The sequence below is a fragment of the Haplochromis burtoni genome, unplaced genomic scaffold, assembly GCF_018398535.1.
Source record: "Haplochromis burtoni strain Fernald_Lab_line unplaced genomic scaffold, NCSU_Asbu1 Contig_42, whole genome shotgun sequence".
Lineage (NCBI taxonomy): Eukaryota > Metazoa > Chordata > Actinopteri > Cichliformes > Cichlidae > Haplochromis > Haplochromis burtoni.
This window is the reverse complement of record NW_024582403.1, coordinates 423,036-447,107: the sequence shown is the minus strand read 5'-3', so window position 1 is coordinate 447,107 and position 24,072 is coordinate 423,036. Positions and strand designations below refer to the sequence as shown.

Sequence of the window (24,072 nt, the reverse complement as noted above, 5' to 3'; positions counted from 1 at the left end):
ACTAGCCCGTGTGAGCTTGGAAGATCAGGCAGCCCAGAATCAACGCAGTGAAACTAAACACGGTATATTAAAAGGTAGCCAAAAATTCAAATACATTTCAAAAATATAACATTTGTGGTATTCTTGGATCCCTGAAATTCTCTTTTGGCATTGATTTCTGATTCTTCACCCAGCTCTGTGGTGCATAGTGTGCTGCGACTAAATAAATGAAGGAAAACAGAACGTTTGCTCGGACATGCTCCCGATGTTCTTACATATGCAGTCAAGTGGTTTCACTTGCAACTATGCAACGAAGCAAACTGTGCAAAGATGTTCTGGTGCTTGCCTCCAAGAGGGTGAATCCAGCATAGTTTTCAGGTCTTAAAAACGAACAAGAAAAATAGCCCACAATATAATAATTTACCAATATTCAAACATTTGTTGCTGTACCTAAGACAACACTCGGTAGCTGAATTTCCACTTTGTTTTAGGGTCAGCCCCAGTGTCAAAGGCAAACTCTTGAATTTACATATATATGCAGGGTGACCTGTCCTTGTGTGGCACAATAATAAAGCCTATTGACATTTATTAAAGTTGGAGTTTTCCTTTTATATCTTTGTGAGGGACAAAGACTAATCTTGATAACTCTGAATAAACCTTTATGTTTCAGGTTACAATTCAAAGTTTTGAATCCCAGCCAGTCCAAGGCTCCGCTGCCAAAAAACTTTTTGTCTGTTAAATGAACTCTGTTATTCAAGGTAAACTATATTCTTCTTGATTGCAGACAGCCCAATTATGGCGCATAACTTTAAGAAAACAGCAAACTGTTAGAAATCATTCCTTTCTTTGAGCATGACGCCACTTTGCGCAGCTTCATGCCAGAAAGGATTTGACTTGTTGAGATTCATGACACACTCTTGAAGAACTTAAATAACTTCCTTGTTCCTGTGTTTAAAGCGCTGGTCTCTAACTGGGTTTACATCGGTGGGTATTTGGGAGGGCACAAATGGCAGAATCTGTGGTACTGAAAGTAATCTATATGCTTAAGAATCACCATATTGGTGTTACTGAGTTAACTCAGCATCTCGTTAATATATTATTTATCTTAAATACTCTGATGGCAGCTCAAGCACATTTGGACATGAAAAAATAATTCTAAAGAGACCATCAGAGCTTGTCTAAGCGAGGAGGTCATATTTAACCTACGAGGAAAAGAAAATACTGAATATCTGATCCAAGGAAGCGATTTGTTAGGATTCAGTTTCTTTACCTTGAAGTAAGTAGTCAGTTGCTTCATTTTCAACCTCAGGGCTGAGCTGCCTGGTCTTCTGCAGATACTTCAAAACAAAGACATTGGGGGCAAAGTGGATCATGTTCTGCTCACCACACCCAAAGGGTAGCCTCAAGAGCTTGTCCAGGTTATGCAAAGTTGGCCCCATAACATCACCTGATATTAGAGCAAGATACACAAACACACTTCACTTACTGACACTGCAAAATGTGCTGTATATTAGTTCCATTCGCTTGAGGATTGCATGATCTAAAATAGTTTTTTTTTTCAGATGTAAATGACACAATGGTGGAAGTAATAATAGTATATGGAATATATCAGCATCCAACCAGAAAACAGTTTACCAATCATAAATGCAGCAGCTCTTTCTGATCCAGGCACCATGTTTTGTGGGACTCCAAGTGTGAAAGCCTCATTGTGGTTGTCATCAGAGTCTTCCTTCCTCCAAATCTTGAACTCCCCTACTGAGCCCCAGCCTGTAGAAAAGCCTATGTGCCGCACCTGGATGGGGAAAAAAAGTATTTTTACAGAAATGATCTCTAAAGATATTTCCTGGAGTTGGAACAAAGATGTCATAAAAGTGTCAAACCTGTCCTGTGAATTGGCCTGCCCATCGCAGGATGACCGATTCATTGGTTGGATGTAAACCATGGCCCACCTGGAAGGAACGCAGGAATAATTATTTGTAATTATTATTCTGCATTTGCTTGAAATGTTTCATTATTTTTGCCCCATAATAGACGATACCAACAAAAACATTGGCACAGATTAGACCCAAGATAGCTGACAGCTAATCTGTTACTGAAACTACGCTCCAAGAACTCAGTTCCCCCCTCACCCCTTTATTGTTTGACTGCATCTGCAGTCTCATAACTCATAACTGGGTTCTCTTGCTACTTAAAGCAAGACACAACATCCATCCAGACGATCAGGAGATGGAAAAGGTCCCAAATCCACAGTGGGCACTGCCTGGATGGTACTGAATAAAATAAGGGATTTCCACTAGTGTGTTACAAAGCAGGTGCCCTCCTGGTCCTGGTTAACCACCAACCAACCAGCCAAAACATCAGGGAAGTTTTTAGAAAATGGATACAGGAAGTAGAAAAGAAACCCCCCTCTCTTTTCCCATGCATGCAAGTTTAATAAAGCTATAAGTTAACCCAATGCTATTTCAATTTGCTCTCATTGTCCCGTTGTCTTAGCAGAAAACTCTGCGTTGGGCTTAGAGTAGGATACCAACTGCCAAATAATGGTATCTTCATAGACACGCTGGCTGTTTGAATCCGTGTTTTTAAGACTGTCACTGGTACATATAGAGGTACAAAGTGAAAATTCTTAGCCACGGCTTTGACTTCTCTCATAGCATATGTGTATGTATATATATATATATATATATATATAAACCCATATGAACATGCTAACAGTGTTAAAGATTTTAATTTTTATGGGATAGGTTTGTGAACCTACTGGTAGAGTTCCTTTCCAGCTGGTCCTTCTTCCAGCTGTTGGTGATGCCATTGTGATTCATGCACCTCCCACAGATAATCCCAAAAACAAACACTCACACGGACCCATGCAGAGTACACTTGCTCTCCCGTATAAGAGTTTAATTTCATAATCACATTACACCATAAGACCATGAAACTCATCCATTTCCCAACGCGATTGGTGTTGAAGAAAATAAACGTATTCCCAAAGTACTTTGGGAAGTAATACGCGGCTTTTTAATTACTGCCTTTGGTGAATGGTGCAAGTCTAATTAATGCTGTGGCTGGAGCCGGGAAGTGGTGTGCCAGCCATTCACTGCCATGCAAGTCCTTGGCCATGGATCATCGACTGCCCTCAGTGTCCCCTGTTAAGTGTGAGTTCACCCAGAGGCACACCAGTAAAAACGGCGCCAGCTCTCCTAACACACAGACCCCATGGCCTGCCGCACTTCTTTTTGTGTCAGAGCATCCGAGCACAACCTCGAAGCAAATCTGCCGTACATTTGGAAGTGTTACATCTATGATTCCTTTCTCTTCTTACCTGTACCACACCTCCCTTCCAACTGATCCAAAAGCTGCGGAACTCATCCCAAGACAGGATCCCTGGCGTAGGGACGCTGACAAGAGGCTCGCCCATTTTGCTAGCGGAAATCCAGGAACGAGTGTTCTGCCTGCCCCCGAGTACGATCTCCAGCATCTCTGCGCTGTCGTGGGGACTGGCAGAGAGGGCAAAATGGGCATCGTTGTGTGTCTTTACTGCCACCTGGAACTGGTTCATCCTGCTTGGCTTTTTCACATACTGATACTCATATTTGTTGGGGGTAGAAATATGAATCCTCTCTGAGAAATGAAATGCAAAATAAACTTGAACTTTGTAAAGTTTATTCTCATTATGCTATATCAATTAAAAATGATTTGCACTGACCATTTGGACAGAAGAAAACACTGTAGGTGTATTCTCTGGGCAGGCCTTCTGGCTGTAAACAGGGTGGCAGCAAGAGAAAAGATGCAGAAAAACATTACAGAAATACACAAAACAAACAATAAAAAAGTAGTTCTTTCTTATTAAAAGATTAAAGGATTAAAAAAAAAAACATTAAAGGAAAATCTCAGCTTTCTTACCTCAACCAGGACAGTCCTACGGACATAGTCCTGGCCTTGGATCATGTCATTACTTATTTTGCCTATCTGGAATCCATCTGAGCAGCAGCCTGGTTCACTAAAGGCAATGGCACGAGCTGTGTACAGAACAAAAGTCAGCTTAAGATTTTGTTTTTGTTGACACCATATGCAGCTTCAGAGACAGTGGCTTGAGCAGTTGCTCTTCTTTAGCCAGGGAAATGAGGCATAGTGAGCCTGTTCCCATCTGTACTTCTGTAAGTCTATTTGGGATACTTTTTTTTTCTAATTACCTTAATTAGTTTCTTAGTGAGATGATCAGCAGTCAAATAAATATGTTTTGCAAAATTTCCAGACATCAAAATACATTAGACAAGACAAGCATATCTGTAAAAGGATTCCCAGTTCTTTTGCTGGGGAGCCCACTGGAAATGTGGCCCTGTGCCAATTGTGTCTCTTTGTGTGTGTGTAGTGAGAAGGAAACACAAGGGGCTAGTGGACTAGGAGTGGGGCCATGGGGGGCCCATTGGCCGCCAGTGACCTGCAAACTCATCAACATGCCACTGAGTGTCACAGTGCAGCTCTGGTTACTCCCCCACTGCTGGCCTGCTTTGTTTTCACATGCGCTCCGGAGGGGACTATTTGTAACCTGGGTGGGTGACCAGATCACACACACGGCTCCTTGGCCAGCAAAGCTTTCCTCAGTCATAGGCTCGCCCTTTTGTGTGGAATCACACTGAGTGGACCAAAGTCCTGGTGAAAGCTTGCTGTTGCTTGTAAGTGCCACGCCACTAAAGAATGCAAATAAGGCCATTTCCATGAGTCAGCACAAATCAATCTTGTAACATTCACATTAGCATCAAAACCTTGCATCATTCTTTTTTTCTAAAGAATGGCTGATCTAGAGAATGGGAACTTTATGGCATTGTCAGGTCTGTGCTTTTATAGTACTGGTAACACAATCACCATCCATGAGCATGCACTGCTGCAGAGATGCTTCTCCACAGTTGGAAGAAGTGAAAAATTGCCCTCTGACTTTGCCCTGTGGCTCACATATACGTGTCCCAACAAAATAATTATGGCTTCCTAATTAAAACATTTCTGCCACTTCATCAACGTAGTACTAGAAATAAAATAATAAGCGAGTTTTATGAATTTGACTGAGCTCTGTGGATACCTGTGATGTTAACTGATCCCAGCTCAGTGAACGACAATACAATATTTGTAGGAGCAGCCTCTCCAGGAGCAACACACTTCTTCCTGGTGAGATAAAGCTTTCCAGGATGGCCAACAAACTTGATGCCCTCTGGAACCGACACTTTTAAATGAACCTGCGAGTGGAGAGGAGAAGAAGAGACAAATCAGAGAAAAGCGATCTCCTCTGATAGCCTTTAATGACATCATATCTGTTAGGCACGCCCCTCCCTCATATAGCGTGCTTCATCAAAGCTCTGAAAGCAAGGGCGAATTTTTTAAATCACACTGTGAATTTTCCATGCTGACTGACTCATGCTTCTCAAACTCCCTGAAGGATTAAGTTCCACTCATCGTCCAATTTTCACAGGGCTCAGTAATGCAGAAGGATCTTTTAACTGTTCTTTATCCGCATGCCACAAGTCATAAATAACTGAGCAGAAAATATAGGAATCACATGTTGCTGGGGTGGACATCAAAGGATGGGCTATTCTGGTTTGCATATTCACCTAACATGACATCAGGGCAGCACACGCACAGGCCATTTAACAGGCTCATCTGCAAACATCATGATGTCATCCGTATGGCGTGCAGGATGGACCCATTTAAGGCCAGGACAGAGCTTAGAGGGCTCTTCGGAGTAAGTGCTGAAACAAACATACTAGGCTAATCTCTTCATGGTCACATTACAAACCTATACTTACTACCGAAGAAGTTATTTCACTTGAAAATATTTGTTCTGCATGTGTATATAATATCGAACCAGTTCTGATACATGCAGAAATAATAATTTAAAGAAATAGATCAACACAGTTATTTGCATCTTATATTTTAATATTTCCTACCTGGATAATCCTCTGTGATTTATGGCATGTACCATTTTTAGTGCAGAGCTATGAACAAAATGAAGGACTGGACAAATTCCAAGACGTATCCGGTCTGAACCACAAGCTCTGCATAAAGATCCGCTGGAACGAGGTGTTCTAAGGGGTCCTGAAGTGGTTTGAGAACTCATTTGTGTGTTGGCTGGTTTCATCCCGTTCCAAGATTCCCAAATCTCTATGACTATGGATTTTATCAGCTTATCGTTGACCTACTTCTGTCTAACAACTAAACGGAGCACCTACTTTATGCCTCATTTGACTGACAAACCTCCAGTTTCTTTTTTGATGATCCTTCTCTCTTTTCCTCTTAGAAACCTTTTTCTTAACCAAATCTGGGGTCTGATCATAGTGAGAGTTGTGAGCAGTCTGTCTGTCTGCCTACGTCTTTTATTTAACTATCAAATTCAGATTACTGAGATATTTGCCTAGTGTGGTCTTTTAATTTTTCGGGCGCTACATTATGGGTTGCTCTTCTTCACTTTAATACAATTTCAATGTCATTTTTACTTATACGCAACACGTTCTCACTCCCAAAGCGTAACATTTGACGCTAGGTGACAAATCGTCGGTATATTACGCTTCCGGGCACCCAACACGTCTCTATATTACGAGATCGGAAAAATTAGGAAACAGGAGAACTGTTTGGAATGAATCTACACATGTACGTTTATTTTACTTAAATCGCTTTGGAAAACACTATCTAACGTCATTAAAGTGGTGGTTAAGGTTAGGGATAAGGTTATGGTTAGGGCTGGAATACATGGCTGGAACGTCTATTACCACGGGACCGTCGTCCTACTGGATTTCATCCACAACCCAGCACGCAGCATAAGAATGCTGAAGGTCACCTGTCACGCCGGGCGCGTTCCTATGGAACACCTTGTGACGTGACAAATCGTCGGTATATTACGCCTCAGGAGTGAGAATGGTCTGTTATACAGCACCAAATCACAGTTGTCTTAAGGTGCTTTATATTGTAAGTTAAAGACCCTACGATAATAGCGAGAAAAGCCAACGACTCCATGTAAGGAAGCACTTGGCGACAGTGGGAAGGAAAAACTGCCTTTAAATAGGAAGAGACGTCTCAGTGACGTCATTGTGGTTCCTAACTTGATGTTCTAATAGACTCTTAGTTTAGATGGAGTCATTTTAGGATTGGTGTTAAAACTAACTGTCAAGAGTTTGCATAACATGTCATACAAACCTATAATTAGTGAAAATGTATTAAAAAATATGTTCTGCGATGGTTTACAAGTCATAAATGATTAAAAAGCACAGATGTGACATGTCCTGTCTTAAAGAATATGATGTCAAGATTGGACTTGAAGGCAGTTGCTAGGAACTAATGTCAGAGACTTGTCCATCTGCCACATTAAGAAAACATCTTACCGCAGAGCAGGTAGGCAGGTAGTTGTAGACGGTGAGGGGAACTTTGGTCTGCTCCCCTCTGATTAAGCTGTAGGGCAGCGTAAAGTCCACAAAGAAGCGCTTGAAGGTGCGAAGCTCTGCTCTCGTTCCTAAAGCCAACCCCTTCTGCTCGGACAGGGAAACAACTTCTGCCACCCATGTGGTGATTGAATCCGGCGCATCCAGGTGCAGTTCAGCTTCCCCAGTTTCAGAGCTGTTACGTGGAGATACAACAGTGGAATAAAATAATTCGAGCATATTTTCTTTTTAAGACAAGCTATTAAAATTCATCAACTACAAGGAAGAGCTTGATCAAAGGCTGGAGATTACTTTAATGTTAGCACCTGTGTCAACACCAACATCTGCACCAATATAACTACAGCAAACACTCTAAAATGGACGGTTTCAAGGGACGGTCAGGTGTTGACCCAATCTGTTTCTTTGAAAGAAATGAGCTGGAGTCATTATTGGCAGCGCTCACTGGATGTTGGTCTTGGCAAACTGCAAGAGGGCACAATAAACTTCAAAAACTGCATGTACAGCCTTCCTTTTGATCAAAGCCGTCCAAAATCCATTTTAATATACTTTTAAGGAAAAATCAGAGCTCTGCACTTCACAGGAAATTAGTGAGAGCTGAAGTTCCATCCAAGGGAATCAAGCATATGGAAATCTATGGGCAATTCATTTATATTGGCTAAACATGAATGAAAGGAGCTCTTGAGAAAGTAAGAGTCTGTTCCAAGATTGAATGAGGCATTTCACACCCAGTGGGAGAAGTGGCGGATGCTGCTGCATGATGGAAGATCGGCCGTCTGGCATACAGCACCGCCTCGCACCTTTCCTCTCACAAATTTCTTCCAAGAGTCTGTCATGTTCACCTTTTCCTTTCCAGTACTCTCCAATCTTTTTTCTTCCAGCTCTACTCTCGCCTTTCTTCTTCTACCTATATTCTGCTTTTCACATATTTCTCGCCTCCTTTTTGCTCTTTGTAAATATTTTTCCTGTATCTTTTTCACGCTATCATTTTTTTTCCACATTTGCTCCTCTCTTTTCCATTTCTCTATTCTCTCAAGCACTAAATCACATAAAAGGATAGACAATCTGTTGCACCTGATATATCTAGCCAGAGGCAAGTAACGCAGACACACAGACACGCTCACACAAGACAAATATTATTTAAAGATTTAAATACCTGACGTTGAGGCAGTGCCACACCCAAGTCTCTGGGAAAAATGTACGCCTCCGCCTCTCTACTCTACAGCCAAAACACAAGAAGACATCAGTGAAAAAGCTTTAGCTAATAAAATAACAACATAATGGAAAAATATACTATTTAAAATTCCACAATGATAAGTCACATCATGTGTTTGAAGTTCGGCACTAAAATGAAAAGTATTTGTAGCACAGGGGAATGCAGGCCTAACATGTGAAATCAAACAAAGAGGGCGATCTTGATGTAATTATTATTCTGTTATGGGTTTGCGTTCAGATTCCTTGTTTTCGGTAAAGTACATGCCCATATTACAGTGTGTGGTCCAGTGAAGGATTACAGCTAATCTTCTTCAACAATAATAACCACTTTTTTCCCTCTGACATTAAAGAGGGTGGAGTAATACATAGAAGTACACAAATTTAATGGTTTAAAAGAACCTCCAAAACAGACAAGGATCATCTGTTTTTATCAGTTAATGAGCCAACATACACAAAAACAACTGAATAACCTTGACTATGACATGACACCACACCCAGGTGGCTCACAGTTTGGCTTTTAATACCACTAGAGTATGGTATTTGATAAGCTAGTTTCCTATAATTCATGTTTTTAAAATTTATAATGTCCTGTGTAAAAGTCTTGCTCCACCCCTCATTCCTTTATATCTTGCCAGAAAACTGCCAAATTTCAATTTATGTGCAAAACACATTATTTAATGTGTTTTGCACAAATGCAATTATTTGTATAGTTCTAACAAATAAATCTCTTGAATGAGCTTTCCTCTGATTTCTCTAAGTATTTTTGAGGAAGAGTTCTCCAGGCTTCTTAAAGGAAATTCAAAGCTCTTCTTTGGATGTTATTTGAATAACGCTGCAGCCAATCAGATACTTTCCAGCTGCACTGCATGGCAGATCAAAATCTGATGGTAGTTTTTGACAGAGCCTCTACCGTATTTTACAGAGGGCTATAGACACTCACTGCTGCATTTCTCTCCTGACCTCCTCCATACATACTGACAACAATTTGAACAAAAAATGCCAATTTTGGATTCATCACTCCATGAGACCTGTTGCCAATGGTTTTTAGTCCAGTTCTTTGGCAAACCTCAGCCTTTTCCCCTGTTTCCCTTCCTTTACAATGGCTTCTTTGACAGCCACCCTTTAACAGAGATAAATTCTGATGAACAGCGGGCAGTAGTGAACAGCAGATGGATCAGTTGAAGATCAATCTCTTAGGTCCTGTGTCAGGTCTTTGTTGGATTTGTCCAATTTCCTCATTTTTTAAGGACACGCTAGTTTTTGGCTACAGCTCTTTAGGAATCACCTCAATGGTGCAAAAACGCTGACAAATAGAGATTTTTGTAGATTCAACAAAAAAATGAAGAAATGATTTCATTTTGCAGCGGGCTGCTAGTAACAAAGTGTCTAACGATACAATTTAAAATGCTTTGTTTGCTAAGTTTCCCATTATGTGTAGACACAAGACTGGTTCATCCCTTGAGTTAGGGGCCCTTTTTATGCTTGAATGGTTCAACAGAGTTAAGCGTCACATAGACAATCATTTCCATGAAAAATGGTCATGGTCATGAAAATGAATGCAAAAGCAGCCAGTGCCTAAAGAGAAACTTTAAAAGTCCTTCAAAAAGCCTGGAGAACTATTTCTCAAAACCACTTTAAAAAAATGAAAAGTAAAATATAAAGAAACGTCGGCTGGTACAAGAAGAACTTTCACGCCATTTATGAAAACGTTGAATAATACAATTTGCACATTTTTAGGTATGAGATCATTAGAGTTTGCTGATGCCCAGTGGACAGCCTTGGACACCTATAAAGAACATCCTGTACCTGTTTGTGGGGCGGGAGGGCATAGCAGCCACCAAGGTAGAGGTGTGCGGTTGAAAGGCAGGAACAGCTTCATCTGTGTACATGCCCCCACTCTGCCGATGGTTTAAACTCACCATATCTGTCATCACAACCAGTCCCGTTTCCTGTATTAAATATAGAGAGAAGTAAACATCTGCACGCACTAGTACGATTACCTTTTAACCCAGTGACAGCACTAGCTGAGCTCTTTCACTAAGTGTATGTTCTCACTGTAAAAGCAAAGCGCGCGTCCTTAGTGATGTCCCAGTGCCATGGGAACACAGAGGACCGCCTCCGTCTTTTTGCCGTCAGCCCAGGCCACCAGAAGTGTCCGTCATCTTTAGGAATGTTGAAAGCGTCTGAAACATCAAACTCTGCCAGCTCTTTAAACACCTGCAGAGTGAAAAACATATTTATATAAAGTTACAGTAAAAGTAAAGTTATTTACAAAAAAACTGCAGGTAACATCTTAAAAACTACGATCTAAGAAAGTAATTTAAACCAGCTCTCTAAATCTATACTATAAAGCGATTTTAAGTTACAGAACGCTTTAATCGATTGTTTATTAAAGTGTAATATCACCATAATCTATAAATATGACCAACCTTTTCAGGACTCAGCTGAAAGTCGGGCTTCAGCAGGTAAAGACTCTTATCTACAGTGGCCACGCAAACACAGGATCCCCTCTGAGCCCGAACGCGCAGGGTCACCGAGTCCCCCGGCATGGACTCATTGGTCGACATAGAAATAGATACCTGCAATCCAAAACATGACACATAAGTGCATTCTGCATAAACAAGGTGCATTTAACACATTTCCGCTCTACAGAATTGTGAATTTGTAAGACTGTACGGTTATAAATTTACTGAAAAGGTTCACAGAGATGTCTTCAAATTAGTCACTTGAACATAAAACTTGAACCAGAAGACTGAATGTTTCCCTCATGAAAGAGAAAAATCTGAAATATCTATCAAATGTCAATATCAAATATCAAACTGTCAGCTAAAAAACTAAATAATTTCAGCACTAGCTGGCAGATCCTCAGTGGCATTCGGAATAATATCAGTCTGACAATTCTAAGCAGCAAACTTTGGAAAGCTCTGACTGAGAGTGGAAAACTACAGCCTTTGAAAGAGGGAGGGATGGCCAGAGTCAGCTTTCACACATCAGAACTATTTCTCACCAGCACAAAATCACAAATTAACACCGTTAATCGGTTCCGCTGCCCTCCTTTCACCATTCTGTAACCTGTCATCCTCTCCTGTCATGACCCCACCTATCTGCCTGCGGCCTGTGCGGCCGCTGTCTCATCCTGCCCTCACAACCCCCTCCTCCGGCACACATACGCACAACACACACACACACTTAGTGTTGTAAGGGCATACCAGAGAGCTGTAAATACTTCAGGGAGTTAACTCCACCTAATGCAGGCAGGAACTGGGGATCTCTCCCAAGCCAACACAGCTGTTTGTTTACAGACATTACACTGTGGTGTAATGGTTGGTGCATGGATACTTAGGCTCAGCTCCAAGGTGTATACAGAGAGTGCACCCTTTTCTCCGGGTTTTAATAAATCGCTATTTTAGCAGCAAAAAAACCCCCAAACAAAACATGAAAAGACAAACTTAATTTTGTATATCCAAAAACACTGGTGTTTTCGTAACAAGCATATGCAACAGTACCAACTGCAGTACTTTTCTCTGGATAAATTAAGTTATAATAGTTCTGTTTCCAAACCTGGTTCTCAAACTCGGGCTTGACAGGGATTTGCAGACTGTCTGTGACACCCTCACCGTTTTCCCTCACATAGTAGACCAGCAGACGGCTGAGTGGTGCCATGCTGTGACTAACAGGAAAACGTAGGTAGGACACACATCTGTCCATCTCAGTCTGGGAGGAAGAGCCTGCAACATCTGGCAGAGTGACAGGGTGACAGTGCTTTCTCCAAAACTATCTGGCATTCTGATGTCAAAGACCACTACGATTGAGAAGCTTGGACACTGATTTCCCAAGCACTACAACAATGAAAGAAAAAAAAAGCTGATTCATCAAAGGATTATTCTGTGAAACTTTAGCTCTTAAAATTACCTGGATGACAGTGAAGTTAGAGTTGTAATAAGAAGAAATGAGTACCAGAAGCAGAAGGAGGCAGGTGGGTGCTGTGAATGTTCTTGTCAAAGGTGACTGTGGCCCTTTTTCCTCTGTGGGAGGCTGTCAGGTTGGCTGCCTGTTGGCCTGATAGGACAATGTTTCCCCTGGATGCTACCTCGTAATGCAGGGTGAAGTTACAGGGACAAGTGGATTTGAGAGCCACTTCTGCCTCTTGTCCAACCTATACATGCAGACAGATATAAATATACTTCACAATCTGATGTTTTGAAACATGTTTAAATCATCCAAAGTTAAGCAAGAAACTCATACCACCGAAAAAGGTCACACCTACCTTGAGTGGGGTGCTGGGACTTTGGATCTGGATGTGACACCTGCTAGGAGAGTACCAACTACTGATAGAAAGGTAGCTGGGCAAGTACTGGTTTCCAACTGTCCTGTCCTCAATGGATATCACCTTGGTCTTTGTCAAGAAAATGCAATTAAGATTAGCTTCAAATTACTTCTTGCATCACTCTGTTTATATTACGTGACAATAGGAAGTTCTGACCTCAAGCCAGACATACTGAGCAGCTGCAGGGATGGAAGGGATCTCAAAGGTGGCCTGACCGTCCTTGGAGATTAGCTCGCTGGTATAGACGTTGTCCTTCGGGGTCAGCTCTGCTTTAACGCGCACCTTTACCCCTTCAGCAGGGCTCCCATCAGGATAGGTGACCTCGATCTACAAAGCAGAGGGAAAACGACTGAGTGTGCAAATGCAGACTCATTTGTGAATCAGTAATGTACATGGCTGAATACAGGCTTAATTTAGCTTTAGCATCTAACTGACTAGCAGTTAAAGTCATACTTTATTTAAAAAGCACAACAAATAAATATACTTTGAGCTCTTCTCAAAGCAAATCCCAGTGAGATGAAGATCCAAGCTGATTCGTATTTCTCTTCTCTTTTTTTCCCCACGGTGCCAGTAACTTTTTTGTGGGCTCTCACCTTCCCTTTGTAAGGCAGACCAGGCTTGAACTGTTTGCGTGTATCCTTAGAGTACTTGATGTCAATGAGCTGTTTATGGACTGGTGTGGAATCATCAAATGTGGCTTGCTTGCTTCCATCTACGCTGGTCACAGAAGCCCAAATGCTAACAGTCCCTCTGAAGTGATCAGCCACATCCAAGGGCATCATGTCTTTGACGCACAGACTGAAATTTGCAGAGCCTTTGATCTGACAGCAGAAAAGATGTAATCAGGTACAGCAGGACATGTATAATTTTGGTGTCAGGGTTTGGAGCTTAACCTCTTAGATAATAACAATGATTTACAGTGTATGCATAAAACAGTAGCACTTTGAAGGAACTCTGAAGACAAAACAACAATCAATCAACAACCCTGTTTCCATATCAGCTTGGAAGTCTCTAATACATTCACAAAGCATGTAGAATAGGGATTAAATAAACTAACCTCCATAGTTTTTATGACAGGATGGCCCATCTCATGGCGGTAGTAGCCGACCCCATTCACTGTCATATTTACTGTCAACTTCCCAGTTACGGGTTTCCCAAAGGTATATCTGCATAAGAGTGACATGCCAGAGTGTAAAATTGATGTTCTTTTTTGTTGTATTGTAAATAAACATTACAATAATAAAAAACATTTATAACCTATTATCAGAGATGGACATGTAATCTGATTACTTTTTTCAAGTAACGAGTAAAGTAAGGGATTACTATTGCAAAAACGGTAATTAGATTACCGTTACTTTCCCGTAGGAACGCTGCCTTACTGCGTTACTAAAACCATGATTTTTTTTGCCAGAATGTCTCATGACAGTGACGTAAGCGAGTGCGACGTTTGTGACAACAGCTGTGTGCAGATCAACAATGGAGAGAGAGTATGAGCGTGCAGCGTTTAAAGCAGCGTTTAAAGCGTGGAAGTACTGACCTTACTTTGAGTTTGATTCCATAAAAAGTGACAAAAACATTAGTGTCCATTGTGCGTGGGAAGAAAACTTCTTTTTACACCGAAAAAAACCTCTAAACAAGCACTGAGTAGCTAGGACCTAATGGGAAACTCACAGAGAAACTCGCGGATTCTTCCACTGACCGCGGCACACCTGCACCAGGGTAAACCTCCGCCTACCCTGCTCCTGCTTTACAGGTGAAAATAGAGCAACAGGACCGCTAGTCTTTGATGTTATTTATTTTCTGCTGTGTTTTACTTGCATCTATTTGAAAGACTGAGTGTAAACACAAAAAAATATTTTCATTTTATGTGCTGGAATGTGCAGAAAATAGGTTTAAATGTTAAACTAATTTCTTCCAGTCAGAGAATGTTGCAGATAATTTAATTTTTGCTTGATGCATAAAGTTAAAAGATCAAAACTGATAAAACAAGTTTAAAAAAGAGACTTTTCCATCTGATTACATTTTGTATGATGGATTATGCAGAAAAAGTAGAATTGGGCTGAGAGATCTATCGCTTTATCACCTACTCAGGTTGTAAATCGTGTTTTTAAAAAGTAACTAAGTAATTAATTACTTTTGAAAATAAGTAATCAGTAAAGTAACGGGATTACTTTTTGGGGGAAGTAATCAGTAATTAGTTACTGATTACTTTTTTCAAGTAACTTGACCAACACTGCTTACCACTGAGTAAGTCCCCTTCATTCTTTCAAAACTGCTCTGACTTGTGGGGGCATGGAAACAATACCTGCTGGGATTTCATGTGATGTATAGCACCGGGACAATGGCAGTGGGCTCTGTGGACCAGGGTTGTTCTAGTGCACCCCATGGCTGCTCTGTCATGCTGGTAGTTAAGTTTAGAGATCAGGTGAACGCTTTGTGCGCTTTAATGTGTCCTTTAAGCTGATCCTGTGCAGTTTTTGATATGTGGCATATGAGAGCACACCCCCTAAAGGAGGAGGCTACTACCATGGGAAGATGTCCCATTTTGCAAGAATGTTTAGCAGCCGCTGTGTGTCAAAGTCCGCACGCAAGTACCCACCGTTTCTCAGAAGAGTGCTGCACTGGAATGAGATTATGACTTCACCATAGTCAATGGTTTTTATGCTGTGGCTGATTAGTGTAAACAAAGAAAACACTCCACAAGTCCAGGTTAAAGTCTTGTTCCACTTTCGTACAGCGCTGAATATTTAGTGACTTACCTGGCCCTGACTGTGGCCTGCTCACATAAGTTCAGATCACGGATGTAGCGCGGTGGATCAATCACCAACTCAAATTTGGGCGCCACTGAAAGAGAGGCAGCACAATATTTTTTTTTGAACTTTTTCTTGTGTTATATCTTATACAGCAATAGCCTTGCTGTTTATTTGTAATATATTATTTGACAACTACACACATTTTAGTAGAGTAAAACAGTAAATATGCTTTTAACACAACTTGAAATAAAAAGACAGGCATTTAAAAGAGCCTACAATGTTAAAAAAAACATACACACACACTCATTACAGTGCTCTCAATAAACAATGGCAGGTGTGCGACAGTGTGTAGGTCCTCACCATATTTCTGCACTTCAAACGACTTGTTATAGGTGTGGCCCTGCACCTCCACGAAGACAAACCAATCTCCCAACACAGGCTGGTCAGACAGAGGAAAGCTCATGTTCACCACCCCTACAGGACGCAAAAATCTAATTAACACATTTAATTCCTGTGTCCTTGATAGTGATTAACCAAACTGTAGCAATCATATATCACCGTTCTTCAATTATGAGTCCAGAAAAGTAGTGTTTTAATTCAATCCCCCAGAGCAACCTAGCAATGAAATGTAAACGTGCAGCTTACACAAAGATGATGTAAAAATACTGCAAATGATGCGGCTCACCACAGCAGACAGAATTAAGCCCTCTCCACTGCACCATCCTGGATCCTCGTGGATCCTGGAAGATCAAAGCAGGATGTCACAAACCAATGTTAAGATTCCTTTACTTCACATACCGAAACAAAAATGTGGTACAAGTTTAGTTGCTCAGTGAATGTTGTTATCACACAATAGAAAAAGTCATAAATAGTTTTATTATTGCTGAACAGTCCCCTCACTGAACTTGACCCAGATATCTGGGTTCTGATATATTTTCCAAAATACTTTTAAAACTCTTTCCAAAAATAACATATACTGTAGTCTATAACTGAGGAAGAAAAATGCATCTGTGTGCTTGTTGCTACTGTTAACTCATGTATAAGCTTTTCTTCGCTTCCCATGAAGTCTTTGCTTGGGGTTTTCCAAATATTTCCTAAGATCTGGAAAGATGAATGAAGATCCAATGTGAGCTAGGTTTGCTAATACAGGGATTATAGTGTGTTGTAGATGTACAGATACAAAAAGACAAAGGAGAAGAAAAGAGAAGAGAAGAGGTTCCTTTCATGTTGTTTATCCTTGTACTGGTCCAAAGAGCACCCTGTTATCTAGGTGAGCTGCCCTGACTTCTGCTCTGTAATCTCCAAGCAGGCTGGGAACTAAAATTGCCACTGTCCCATCCCGGACGTGGCTCTGCCAACCCTGGGTGGTCCTGTCAGCCTGCACTCACCAAAATATATGCCTCAATCTGCAAAAAAAAAAAAGAACAAAAGAGAGAAACACAAGAAAAAGTTGCAATAAAGTTGCTAAAAAAAAAAGTACAAGTCCTGTGTTTTATCTCTATGCTTCATCCCATTCATTTTGATTTCAACAATTTTCTGTCTGTACAATTAAGTATTGCCCTTTTACCTGCAATGTACCTTTATAGCTGCAAACATCAATAAGCTGTCTGTGTGCACAGTTGCACAGTATTTTTGGAGTCATTGCTAACATTCCAAGAGAAATGAGTCTAGCTTGGCTACAGTAAATAGGCAACTGTACATTTTCTTGCACACAGTGCAAAGTTTCTCCTCTTAACTCCACCAATTAAAAGGTGGAAAAGTATGCCTGTAGTAAACACTCGGTCATAAATCAAAGTCTGTCTGTCAACTCTGTCGTAAAAACACAGGTTTTGCTAATAACCCAACCCATTTTTATTAAAGATTATCATTCAATGGGTTTACTGTTTATTGTGAATCTGCTGAAGAAGCACAACAAATTGCTTTAATATTTGTCTGAATATGAGATCAATTCGGAATTACCTTCTCGTTTACTGGCCTCAAGTCAGGGTCAACTGTGTAAACGTTGATGAGAACTAAAGACAAAAAAGGAAATGCAATAATCTTAAAATAAGTCTTTCGTGTTTCTAATCAGAAAAATCTGCACGCACATGAAAATCTTGATACTTCTAAAGAAAACAACCCCAGCTGTCTGAAGTCATTTGATGGGTTGAAATCCTTAATTATGCAATCAGCAACTATGTCTACAACATTTGTACAGCTCAAATGCAGCATCAACATGCCTGCATCCCCTGACTTATTTCCACTAACTGGCATTACTCTGTGATTAACTGATTAACTACCAGGTGCACTATGAGGGAACCTTTATGTTTGGGTTTGTAGATGGGTTTGTCAGTCTGGATGAACACAGCTGTGCCCTTGCTCTCCACGGTGACGGTGGTGTAGTTGTGGAAAATGTAACCTCCTTCCGCGAGGTGACGGTTCCCCCAGACCTTCAGGTGGGCCTGGCCTCTCAGCCCCGAGGGAACCTGGTGGCGTATACACACATCCATAAACGCATACAAAAGCAAAGTCAGCGGGAACTGAAAACGTAAATTAGGACTGAAGTGTTTACTCGAGGCTGAATTATTTGCCGTGATTTATTCAATTTCATTTTCTAGAGAACAAAAGCTCCAGAATAACAAAAACAGATTTAAAAAAAAAAAAAAAAAAGCAGAGAAGACGTCAGCCTCCAACAGAGTACGCTTCACGCGACAGTATTTTACGAGAATGAGGGTAGAGGTTATGAGAAGGGAAGGGAGAGAGAGAGACAGAGGCAAAGAATCTCTAAAAGTCGTGCATACTAGATTGATCTATTCCAGCCTTCGGGGGCGGCGGACCATACATGCACGTCAACAGCTGTTGCATATTATATCGAGGCTGTTACCTTATTCCCAATGAATGAGCAGAGACAGATGTTGCATTACAAATAATGTTAGTGTTGATTTGCATGTTGCTTGAGGAATGTGCACACAGCGGACAGGGGGCTCTCACTACTGTGCAGCTGTCACCGCTGCTGAGAAAATAAAAGCGCACTTAGTGGCACACAAAGTTCCACTCACCTTTAGTTTGATGGTGCCTTTGTCTAAAAGGAGAAAAAGTGAGATTTAAAGTAAGATTTTTTTCCCCCCACAGGCTCTGCCATACACACTCGATTAGACCACTGACTGCACCTCAGATTTAAGTGCAAATAGATAGAGGAATAAATTGACTTTGAATGGGTTTTGTTGGGTTACAACCACTCTTTTAGAGGTTTCTATTAACGATGTGCTTGATGATCAAGTCCCTGAGACTCAACACATTAATAAGCTATTCGCTAAAATGGGAAAAACTGGATTTCTGTAGTTAAAGGATGTGCAAAGTTTTTGAAACCAAACCCAATGAAACAATTCGTCCAGATTTGGATATTGTCTCATCTTGATTATTGCCCAACATTACGTGGCACAAAGAAGTAGATTAAGAAGTAGCAAGTGGTAGAAAACAGAGCAGCACATGCTGTCCTTTGTTGTGTGTACAGAACAAACATTGTAACAATGCACAAACGCCTCAGCTGGTTAACTGTGAAACATGGATTCGTTTATTCTTTTCTTGTATTGAACTGGGATGCTTTTGTTACAAACACTCCAATGATTTTGTTTGAAAATGAATGACAAATTATTCTACCAAACACGCCACAGAGAGATTTTATAACTCACAGCAAGAACCAGTTCAATCGGTAGAGCAGTTTTCTATTGGTCTGTTATGGAATAGAATTCATTGCCAATGTAGCAGAACTAGTGTGCACGTACGAATAGTATGTCATCAGTGCCTAGCTTGATGCGGAACACCATTTGTGTTGTGAGGAGCTGTTTGATTGTTTGCATGTGTGGTTCGTTTTGTTTTTGTTAAGATGCTGTACGGCTTTGAGTAATCAGTTACAGTCAAAGTGTAGAGATCTGTGACCCCAGGAAGAATAGCTGCTGTGCTGCTACAGCTAATAGGGATCTTAATAAACCAAGCTAAACTAAACCTCAGTTTCTCACAGATCTGTAAAGTGATCAATAAAATGCATGCTTCTAACATGCTTTAACTGTAAGCGCTGTGGTTAAGTCAGTTCAGTTGCTGTTCCAGCTGCAACCTGTCTCCTCTAAGCAGAGTCAGCACCATCTATCTATGCTGTCAAACAAATCACACAGTGTGTACATTAAGTGGCCGATGAGCTGGACTGAACTGATGCCTGCAGTCACAGATAATCTATATAAAAGCCAAAGCTTGTCTTGTAGCAGAGGCTCACACCGTCTGTGTGTGTGTGTTCTTTAATCTATGTGTATATTTTGCCTGCCTGCATCCTTTGAAAACAGTGACATAAAGGGGGTATCTTTTAGCTTGCCTAACTTGTCGGTGCATGCTTTGTTTCCAAACGTAACCCACTGTGCCAGTGTAACTTTAGCTTAAAGAATTTGTTCTCACCGAGCACTGAGCCATGGCTGTGGGCAACCGTCTGTCCCTTCACCGACAGCTGCACCTGGACGCGGGTTTCTGCTTTCGCGTTAAAGATGGTTACGCTCACGCTCTCCTCGACGCCTGCTCGAAAGACAGAGGGTGCAGCGACCAAGTAACCCCTGAGAGAAGAGCAGGAGGGCAGAGAGAGGGAAAGGCGAGAGTTTAAAGGAAGGTAAAGTGAGGTGAGATGACAGTAGGGGGAGAATACAGGTGATGGCAAGGGAGGCAAAAGGAGATTGGAGACCAGGTGTAAATACACATTTTTTTCTGTCTCGCTTCATCTTTTTCACTTCCATGCACGCACAAGGTTAACTGCAGTTTTCACCAGGGATGCAGTGCCTGACGACCACTGAGCTTGTTGCTTTAATGTTTTCTTTGGGTGGTCCGGCACCCTCTGACAGAACCTCGACATCTGTTTGGAAAAATAGTGGCTGAGATTCCTCACAGTCACTCTGACATTTAATTGAGGGAAGGGGACCTGTCACTGAGGTCAGAGAGCAAAGGTCATTCTTTGATGCTTATTAAGAGTCTAGGATGTGTGTGTGTGAGTGGGGGGGGGTTCAATTTAAGTTTTATTTCTAAAGAACATGCCTTCTGGCACAAAGGGGCTACTTCTCTCAGGTAACAAAGGTAGAATAATAGGTGCTCTTGTTAGCATGCTCCAGTATGACTCAATCACCAGAGTGTGTGGAGCAAGTTCACTGAAGTGTCCACCAAATGTTGAGCTGTGTTTGAGACTCAGTCAGTTTAATTATTTTTGACCATGTGATGACCGAGGCTGATACAGCAACGCAAGTGTAAATATCTTCCTGTTAGTCTAACTCATTGCTTGCTCACCCCAGCCTTGCAGCTTTTTTCGACTGGGCCAACTCACCCCTTAACAACTTAACTGAAGATCACACAAATTAGAGGTGAGCAAATCCTTGAGCACAAGCCCAGTTGCATGCATGAGAGAAGGATCAGGTGGTTGGCATTACAGCACAACGGCATTACAGCTAGAGGCAACTGCAGTTCCTGAGAGAGAGAAAAAGTCATGAGAAAATCCCCTGGAAAATAAGGCTTTCGGGAGAATGAGGATAATAAGAGGAAATTGACTCTGTGCGTTTGATCTACAGTGAGTTTAACCAGCTCTTGGATGAGCTGGGATCAGGTGGTGGAGACCGTGCTTATTTCAGTCACATGGCTCCATTTACTCAAGTTCTAATTGTTTTTGCTCAACTTTTGTCCTGTGAGAGTTAAGAGCCTGCTCTCATGTGTAGGTGAAGCTTTTAAGAGTCACATGGTTTCATGTTTTGCTCATTGCTTAAACTTCTAAGCTAACTTGTTTAAAGCTTCACAAAAAGATCTGCTTTAGCTTGAGTTTGATAGTAACCCCTCCTCTCTTCCTGGAAGAATTGCTACAACCATCGGCATAACTTTGTGCTGATCTCTGTCTAAATAAATAAATCTGGGTAAATTCCCAGATGATTAGACATGCAACTATTTTGCTGGTAATACCTGAAATGAGTAAAGAAAATCAACATCCTATTTATGCAAGATAATTCATAATTTTATTGGGGGGAGGAGGGGGGGTATATTGGTTGGGTCTGATTATTGGGGGGGGGGGGGGGGGTCATAACCCCCCTAACCCCCCTGGAAATTACGCCCCTGGCTACAACTAGTTGGTCTGTTATCTCCCAAGGTCACAATTAACCCCTCAAGCATCTGACTGATAGAATCGGTCCTGGGTCTGGGTTAAACAAACAACAATGAAAGACACACAGGAGTGCATCTATTCATATTTGGCAAGTTTTGGGCTATCATTGACCTAATGCATCACTCTGTGTGACTCCTCACAGGTTAGTAACACAATTAATGAAAGTATGACAACAATACATTAGTGGCAGTGTGGTTGGGACAGTAATAACATTAAATTGTGGCTTATTCACAAAAAGGTTTTAATCTGACTGATCCGTACAATGAAATGCACTCAGTTTAAATAAAACTATTTTTAAAGATAATTTTTAAAAGTTTTTCAATGAACAATCACAGTCTATCCATACTTAAAGCACCGGGAAATGCTTGTAGTAGAGCACACAACAGCTCAAAAACACCACATGTAACACAGGCTACTTACTGTCTTTCTTGTGCAGAACTTGTGCTCACGGTGCAGATGTACAAAATCCACGAAAGCCTCAAAGCTGTCAGAGACAACCGTAACATTTTGGCTCCAGAGCCCAGGATACTTCAGGATACAGTCTTTACCGTCTGAATGAGACTGGCTCTGAAAGCCCTGATTAAATGTTAAATGAAATTTAATCCCAGCCCTCACGGTCTATCTATTTATCCATTGAGATCGGTAGGAGAGAAAGGTGTGCAGAGCTCCGTTGAGAACCAAAGATCAACTTAATGAATTCATCTGTCTTCGCCAAATCCAGGTCCAAGCAAATCGTGCCTTTTTTTTTCGTCTTTTAGAGCCCGGAGTATACGAGCAGTCCTCACCCATGTGCCTTCACCCGCCCCGGCTTCGCTCTCTCATATTTCAGCATTACAATTTGTAAGTGTCCTCCCACTTCAGCGCGGAGAAATGTCACCGTTACGATTTGTTTGACATCTAAAATCCGCGCAGCTCTCGCTGTCCCGGTTGTTCCTGGTGATCTCAAGTCGGATGGTCTTTTTTTCCGCTCCTACAGCATCGCGTTGAGAGGCATCAGACGGCGCTTCTTTCGCTTTGACACTTTCTCTTCTCTGCAGAGAGCATGAATGAGACCAGCTTAAGAAACAGTAGCAACGTGTCCTTTTAGCCACTAAAAACTATCTGCACGTTTTTAGCTCAGCCAAAAAGTCAGAATATCTCAAATCTGCAGCTACTCTGTTTTATTATGAAACATAACAGAAATGCCAAGCGGTGTGAATGACACAATTCAATTACCGAAGGCATGATTATAACAGTTTTACTCACTTAAATTTGCACTTTTGGAGTTCATTGATGCCCTGATAAGATATCTGCTGCCCTCTAGTGGCACTTAGGTTTAGATGCAGTCGTGAAGTCTACATACACTCATGAATGTCATGGTTATTTTGGTCTTTTATTTACTTTTTCGAACTGCTGTTTGTCCAGGGTGGAATGATTGTACAGTATACATGTTTTTAGTAAAGTTCATTTAAATTGGTTTCCTGGTAAGGCGTTTAAGTGTATCCTAGCTTCCAGAAGCTTAACGTTAGCCTTCTTTATTCGTTTTCAAATAAATTTTGATGTGTTCGGGATCATTGTCCTGTTGGATCACCCAACTGTGTTCATGTTTCAACCGTTTAACTGTTGATTTTTGTGGTAAGGTTGAAGAATTTGGAGGTAGTCACGCTTCATTATTCCGTCCACTGCGCAATGCACCACTACCACTGGCACCAAAACAGGCTCGTCCATGTTGGCAGCTGCAAATTTCAGTTGGACTGGAAGGTGTCAATTTTGGAGCAGGGCCTTTTGGTCACACACTCTCAGTCCATGTTGATGTAAAGCCCACTTCACTGTATACAGTGATGCTGGATAACCAGCAGTTTTCAGTTCATGGCAGGCTTGAGCTTTTGTGGTTCCTGAACGTCGTAATCAAGTTCCTCTCATCTGAGGGTGAACGTCTGGGTGACAGTGAATAACTGAATAACTAGTACTTGCGTACAATTGCTTGAACTGGTGATCTTAGAATGCAGTTGTTTAGAAATGACCCCAAGATACTATCCCAAATCTACAATTCTCCTTCTTAGATCTACACCAAGTTCCTTGGACTTTTAACATTGTGCCGACTACTGGTCAGTCCAACGAGTGCTGACAAATCCTTTTGTTTTTTAAACTGGCAAAGAAACTACCAGTTTCAGTTGATGATGATCACCATAAGTTAATAAGTCTTGTCAAGGTAGAAGACACTGTAGAACCTTCAGCACCACTTAC

The 24,072-nt window shown here is 41.3% G+C and overlaps 1 protein-coding gene across 2 annotated transcripts in view; it reads right to left on the bottom strand.

The window, feature by feature from the left end:
• cpamd8 (C3 and PZP like alpha-2-macroglobulin domain containing 8) overlaps positions 1–23,759 on the bottom strand; it is a 46,451-nt gene extending 22,692 nt beyond the window's left edge. For both annotated transcript variants that reach the window (XM_005920854.2, XM_005920855.3), the window contains exons 1-27: positions 22,267–23,759; positions 20,118–20,269; positions 18,731–18,753; positions 17,992–18,157; positions 17,652–17,704; positions 17,081–17,098; positions 16,378–16,432; positions 16,053–16,166; positions 15,699–15,783; positions 13,997–14,105; positions 13,533–13,760; positions 13,096–13,266; positions 12,880–13,008; positions 12,570–12,768; positions 12,174–12,349; positions 11,042–11,191; positions 10,668–10,829; positions 10,419–10,561; positions 8,554–8,616; positions 7,344–7,575; positions 5,054–5,207; positions 3,880–3,995; positions 3,683–3,734; positions 3,299–3,597; positions 1,860–1,928; positions 1,615–1,771; positions 1,250–1,426 (exon numbers count right to left, since the gene is read on the bottom strand). In XM_005920854.2, coding sequence (XP_005920916.1) covers positions 1,250–1,426; positions 1,615–1,771; positions 1,860–1,928; positions 3,299–3,597; positions 3,683–3,734; positions 3,880–3,995; positions 5,054–5,207; positions 7,344–7,575; positions 8,554–8,616; positions 10,419–10,561; positions 10,668–10,829; positions 11,042–11,191; positions 12,174–12,349; positions 12,570–12,768; positions 12,880–13,008; positions 13,096–13,266; positions 13,533–13,760; positions 13,997–14,105; positions 15,699–15,783; positions 16,053–16,166; positions 16,378–16,432; positions 17,081–17,098; positions 17,652–17,704; positions 17,992–18,157; positions 18,731–18,753; positions 20,118–20,269; positions 22,267–22,352 — 3,538 coding nt within the window. In that variant the 5' untranslated portion in view covers positions 22,353–23,759. The remainder of the gene's footprint in view (positions 1–1,249; positions 1,427–1,614; positions 1,772–1,859; positions 1,929–3,298; positions 3,598–3,682; positions 3,735–3,879; positions 3,996–5,053; positions 5,208–7,343; positions 7,576–8,553; positions 8,617–10,418; positions 10,562–10,667; positions 10,830–11,041; positions 11,192–12,173; positions 12,350–12,569; positions 12,769–12,879; positions 13,009–13,095; positions 13,267–13,532; positions 13,761–13,996; positions 14,106–15,698; positions 15,784–16,052; positions 16,167–16,377; positions 16,433–17,080; positions 17,099–17,651; positions 17,705–17,991; positions 18,158–18,730; positions 18,754–20,117; positions 20,270–22,266) is intronic.
• Between the last annotated feature and the right edge of the window lie 313 nt (positions 23,760–24,072).